Source organism: Schistocerca nitens, chromosome 4, assembly GCF_023898315.1.
Source record: "Schistocerca nitens isolate TAMUIC-IGC-003100 chromosome 4, iqSchNite1.1, whole genome shotgun sequence".
Classification (NCBI taxonomy): Eukaryota; Metazoa; Arthropoda; class Insecta; order Orthoptera; family Acrididae; genus Schistocerca; species Schistocerca nitens.
The window spans coordinates 123,275,200-123,281,199 of record NC_064617.1 but is presented as its reverse complement, the minus strand read 5'-3'; the positions used below and the strand labels follow the sequence as shown (position 1 = coordinate 123,281,199).

The following is a 6,000-nucleotide window of genomic DNA, read 5'->3' as shown; positions in this document are numbered from 1 at the left end:
GTAAAGCCTGTGGTATAGCTGCTACCAGGAGGGCTTTGTTACCAAAGGTGGAGTGGTATCTGATGAACCCACACAGAAAGCAACTAAGAAACTGCCTGGATTCTATGATTCAGAAAAGGCAGCACATGACCATCTGCTACAAGGTATTTCCCATGCAGCTAGTGAGGGCAACACTATGATAACTACGTGATCCTTCCCAGGTTTTAAAAGTGGAATTAAAGTTGCTTCATGCAACAACTCAGGAAAGTATCCTTACTCCAAAAGGAGGTTAAAATGGACAAGGAGATTTCTTTGTTTTGCCTTATGAGTATTTGTACCAGACCGGAAGCACAACCACCATGGTGGGTGCACAATAGTGAAGACTGGATGTTCTGCAGACAACTTGCTGTGTTTGAACACCATAACAGCATCCAGGAGTGAATGGATCATATTACCAAAATGATCTACCATGCCATAGAAACGTACATTCTGTAGTCTTCAGGCCAGCTGAAAAGGCAGCTTGTCCCTGATGGAGTGATGAATGCCACTTTACAGTAAGGACCAGGTAGGTGACTCTGTGTAGATTCAAGTGCTAGCCAACAGCAGAGATCTATGCAGCCCTTTGAGAAGCAAGGGAAAAATACAAACAGATAATTAGACCCAGCAAAAATAAATCATGACAACAGTTCCTGAGTACCATAAACCACTCCAGTAAAAGTATAGTCATGTAGGAGACCATCAGGAGGATTTCTAGGAGAAGTGGGAGGTGCCCAGTGCCTGATGTAATGGCGAATGGAAATCTCCAGACCAACCCATGAGACATTGTCTGGGTTGTGATGGCCTATATTGCCAAAGTGATTGCCACTGCCAGAATAGAATGGCTTCTGGGAGGGGTAGTTGGAACTTCAATTCCGCCACTGATTAGGAATACAGCTGCCCATTTTCCACAAGGGGGCTGGATACTGTGTTATCTGAAACTTCTGACAAATCAGATGGTTCAAAAGTGGTTCAAATGGCTCTGAGCACTATGGGACTCAACATCTTAGGTCATAAGTCCCCTAGAACTTAGAACTACTTAAACCTAACTAACCTAAGGACATCACACACACCCATGCCCGAGGCAGGATTCGAACCTGCGACCGTAGCAGTCCCGCGGTTCCAGACTGCAGCGCCAGAACCGCTAGACCACCGCGGCCGGCCAAATCAGATGGTCATAATGGGTACCATTATATTTAAGGATCTATACCAGGACAATGAAAGACAAATGCATGTACATGTTTTTGTTAGTTTTTAGATTTGAGGTAGGACACAAAAGACTTAGGTACACTTCCAGTCTTGATTCTGTCCTTATCAACAACTGCACAATACCTCAGCTGTATGGTAACCCTTCCATCATTTATAATAGTGCTCTAATGCTACTGTCAAATCCTTGCATAATTTTGAGTGTAACAACACAAACAAATAACATGAAAAATTATGGATTGCATGTCATATTCATTTCACATTAATTACTTGTAAATGGATCCACAGTTTCTATAATTTTTAATGACATATATGTAACACACAAAACATCAAATCAAATGGCAAAATTTCAAAACTGTAATAAAAAGGTAACAGCTAAAAGTGAGTATTACATAATTTAAGAAATTAATTTTACAGCCTCCTTAGGAAGTACAGTAATATTTGTCCACAAGTTTCATTTTGTATTAGTATTTTGTGGTTTTTACTCCACAAAGGAACAGAAGACAAATATGTCCATAATAAAACACTGCTCCACCCAAATTTGTGAGCATTTTCCTTAATTTGCATATTATTCATACTTTTGCATAAACTCTTCATGATAAGCCTTGAATTTCTTCATAATACTCTTCAGTTTATCTTGCTGAGGCAAAATAGTAGTTCTGGAAAAGAAAACATGCATGACTGTTAACCTTCCAAGAATCTATAATGCACCAGTAAACTAATGAAATACCTGTAGTTCAAATCTTAAAACAATGGATACATGGTGAAAAATGCAAGGTAAATGAGAAACTACAGTGCTTAGAAAAACAGAGTAGAATTTCAGACCTTTCACATTCTCTAAAAAATTCTGTCTGCTATTGAAATGAATGAACAAGGAAAAAGGGAAATATGAACAGATGCTAAAAAGAATAATATTTCAGTCACTCCAAACCTCTGAAGGTGGTCATTGCTTTCTAATTGTTTCTGCATCTGATGTTGCAACTTTACTGTAATTATTCCTATTTCATTGCCCGGCAGGTAAATACTTCTCTCTTCCCACATCCAACATTTCATATCAGAACTGATAACTGATTTCATACCTGAAATGATAAGTTCCTGGTTTTTGCCCGAATCCTGATCCTGGTACAACAGAGATACCAGTTGCCTCCAGTAATCCCAATGCATAAAATGTATCTGGTGGTAAATTATTTTGTTTAGCTGTCTTTATAGCATTGGGTGGAAGATGTAACTGAAATGAAAGTTGATAACAGGACATGAACAATAAATAAAGAATAAAAGTGTAAAAATTTGGGTGTTTCACTACAAAATAAAGGAACAGCACTTGCGATCTGAAAAGGGAGGAAAAGAGTTGGAGAAAGCTGGCTCCATTCAGCAAACAGGTTACAATAGGGAATGGATCAGCATAAAGATAATATGCTCTGACTTCTTTACATCAATGCTTATTGATCTTCACCAAGCACCTATGATAGTAAACAAGAGATGTGCTTTATTATGTATTTTAACTGTTGTCCTCTGAGGAATTGCAGCTAACCCCAACAATGGGCCTCCAGTAACTTAATCACTCATTTTCAAACCAACAATGCAACATGACATTCACTACATAATTATTTCTACAATGCTAGGCACAGTATTGTATCACTACTACAGCAAGGAAAATTCCAGAAAGGGAACCATGACCAAATATGAGGAAAGGCTACTCCACTCACATGTAGCTGATTGATGCAGTGCAGAGAGGCATTTGATAGTAGAAATATTTTACAACATTTCCAAGCTCATGTATGTGCTTATGCTAGAAAAAGAGCAAGTGGCTGTTTACAAACTGATAGGTTGCCTTGCCTCATATTTTGATTAAACACTATAGAACATGTTTTCCAGTTGCCACATATTTTAAGAGTGTTGGAGTTTTACCTGTGGGAATGCATACATGGCACCTTGCACTTTGTTGCAGGACATCCCCTTCAGGCTGTTGAATGTTTCTACAACAATCTTTGCCCTTACACTAAGTGAGTTTAAAATAGCCTCTTTTTCTACAGCATACTGCTTGTATGATGGAGATCCTGGCTGAGGTGGTTTTACTATGCAGTCGATTGCAACCTGTACACAAAATCACAATATACACACACATGCAAATGAACCACCCCTAAAAAAATAAGAGAGAGTGACAAGAGAGAGAGAGAGAGAGAGAGATTAATCATTACAGCATTCTGCTATTAAATATGAGCATCATTTTAAATGAAACGATGAATCCATTGTCAAAGTAAAACATACACTAACATGTGGCTCAGTGAGTTAGTGGCTAGGCATCAGACTAAATATCTACAAGTCTGATGTTCAACATTCTGATAATTGTAGGATCTTTTTTTCCAGTTATCTCTTCTTTTACATTCGGCAATAATTTGCATGTAAAAAATGATTAGATGCACCGTGATTTGAAGTCCACATTAAACTGTAGGTCCCCTTATAACTGGCTGCGTGAATCATTCATGATAGGTTGGAAAGAAAAAACATACTGGAATGAGATTTTCACTCTGCAGCGGAGTGTGTGCTGATATGAAACTTTCTGGCAGATTAAAACTGTGTGCCGGTCTGAGACTCGAACTCGGGACCTTTGCGAAAGGCAAAGGTCCCAAGTTCGAGTCTTGATCTGGCACGCAGTTTTAATCTGCCAGAAAGAAAACATACTGCTTCCAAAATGACTATGCATATTAAAGTGGCATGGTGTTCAACCTTTGGATTGAGTACAGTTTTATCTTACCTACTAAGCTAAAATTTAAAAATTTCTTGCTAAACAGTCAGGCTGTGTAAAAAATTTCATGTGCAGAAATCTATGTACTTGTAAAATAAATTTAGAAATTGATTATCACATTTTATGAAAATATGTCATTGTGTGACCATTACATATAATTATCTATTGCTTCAGTAATTATTACTATAAAAACTTTGTGCTTACATTGAGGTGCAAGTGAACTTTTATGCTGCTTAGATAAAATGTGTGTTTTATTTGGCAGGTTTACACTTGTTACTATTTGCATATTAATCTGTAAAAGTAAAGCTGTGGCCACCCCAAACCTGAAAGATGCTGATGTTAAACTGAAACTAAGAAACTGCTGAGTGATATTTTTGCTGAATTACTAAATAAAAGAACAATTAACTTGATAAAATTTTTATTATAATGTGTAAACACCTACACCTCATTCTACTTAATTTCCATTACGTTTCACACAGTTGACTGATGTATCTGCCGTTCTGTGCTTATAAGTTTAAGAGACACAGTCCCAATAGGAGTCTCATTGATATACTTGTAGAAGTGATTAAAATATATTGAAGAATGACAGTATTATGAAAAGCATAGATTGTTACTCACCTTATAGTGGAAATGTTGAGTTGCAGCCAGGCACAACAGAAATACTGCTAAACAAGTAAGCTTTCAGCCAAAAAGCCGAGAGTTGCACTTGTGTGTGTGTGTGTGTGTGTGTGTGTGTGTGTGTGTGTGTGTGTGTGTATGTGTGACTCAGAAGAGGGCTTTTTGGCCAAAAGCACAGTCTTTTCATTGTGCCTGTCGGCAACTCAACAATTCCACTGTATGGTGAGTAGCAATCTATCCTTTTTCATAATATTGTCATTATTCTGTCCTGGAGTTTAAATTGTTTGATAGATTGAAGAATGATACACAAAAGATGTTAGCGCTCTTTTCTGTGCAATCTGAAGGTAAGTACTTGCCAGACTTATTTTCTCTTTGTGAAATTGCTACATAAAATTCACCATACACAACAACAAAAGAGTGGACATGTAACAATCCATTTTTAGCTATACAGTTGACGAGTAATATTGTTTTCTTAATAATAATTGCCACATGTAGTATTTATCAGAAAATCTACCTTAAAAGAAGCATAAATAAGGTAAATAACAGAAACTAGCAACAAATATTAATCCAAAAATACTGAACTGTATTCATTGTCGTTAATGTGCCTCATCGACATGATTTGCCCCAGTGGTCATGTGTGAATAAGGAAGTGTAGCAGACCAACAAGGAGTACTAGCTGTAGCAGAGAAAGGCATAGCAAGCATGGTCAACATTTCAATAATCTAGGTAAACGTGTTTTAAGTGATATAATTCTCGGAATAGTATTGGATAAGCTAGAGAAGGAAAAAAGACCAGTAATGTGTTTGGATTATGTTTCAACTGAGATGACAAAAAACTTGTATGCATAGACCAGGCTGGGTGTTCTAGTAACATAAGGACACAACCTGGTCAACTTTTATGTGGTAACATTAGGTCATGTCAACTAAGAGAATATGCAAAAAAAGAAATGCCTAAAGTGGAGTTTAAAATATGCTACCTCAATATTCAGGGTATGGCAGATAAAAACTTAATAGTCAACGAATTGTCAAATGAAAACCTGGTAGATATTCTATGTTTAAGTGAACATTGGTGTAAAGAGGAAGAGCTTGGGTACAAAGTATTGGATGATTACACACTACTTAGTTGTTATTGCAGAAAACAGCACTTACGTGGTGGAGTAGTAATATATGCAAAAACACCTCTTGTACCAAACTGTGGCAGGATGGATCTCAATAACCTTTGTGATTAAATGCATTTTGAAATATCAGGTCTAGTAATTGATAACCTTAAGCTAATGATAGTAGTAGTGTACATGCCACGTAGTGGTGACCCCCATGTCTTTCTGGAGAACCCTGAGGAACTCTTAATGTACATATGTATACCGAAATGGAAAAAAATACAATATTGTCATTGGCGGGGATATCAATTCAAGTTTT

General features: G+C 37.1%; 1 protein-coding gene across 2 annotated transcripts in view; it reads right to left on the bottom strand.

The window, feature by feature from the left end:
* Positions 1–1,499: 1,499 nt before the first annotated feature.
* Positions 1,500–6,000, bottom strand: part of LOC126252888 (alanine aminotransferase 1-like) — an 84,248-nt gene continuing 79,747 nt past the window's right edge. The window contains exons 10-12 of one of the 2 annotated variants that reach the window (XM_049953856.1): positions 3,130–3,315; positions 2,301–2,449; positions 1,516–1,880 (exon numbers count right to left, since the gene is read on the bottom strand). In XM_049953856.1, coding sequence (XP_049809813.1) covers positions 1,790–1,880; positions 2,301–2,449; positions 3,130–3,315 — 426 coding nt within the window. In that variant the 3' untranslated portion in view covers positions 1,516–1,789. Of the gene's footprint in view, positions 1,881–2,300; positions 2,450–3,129; positions 3,316–6,000 lie in introns of both variants that reach the window. The other variant, XM_049953857.1, reaches the window with a different exon arrangement.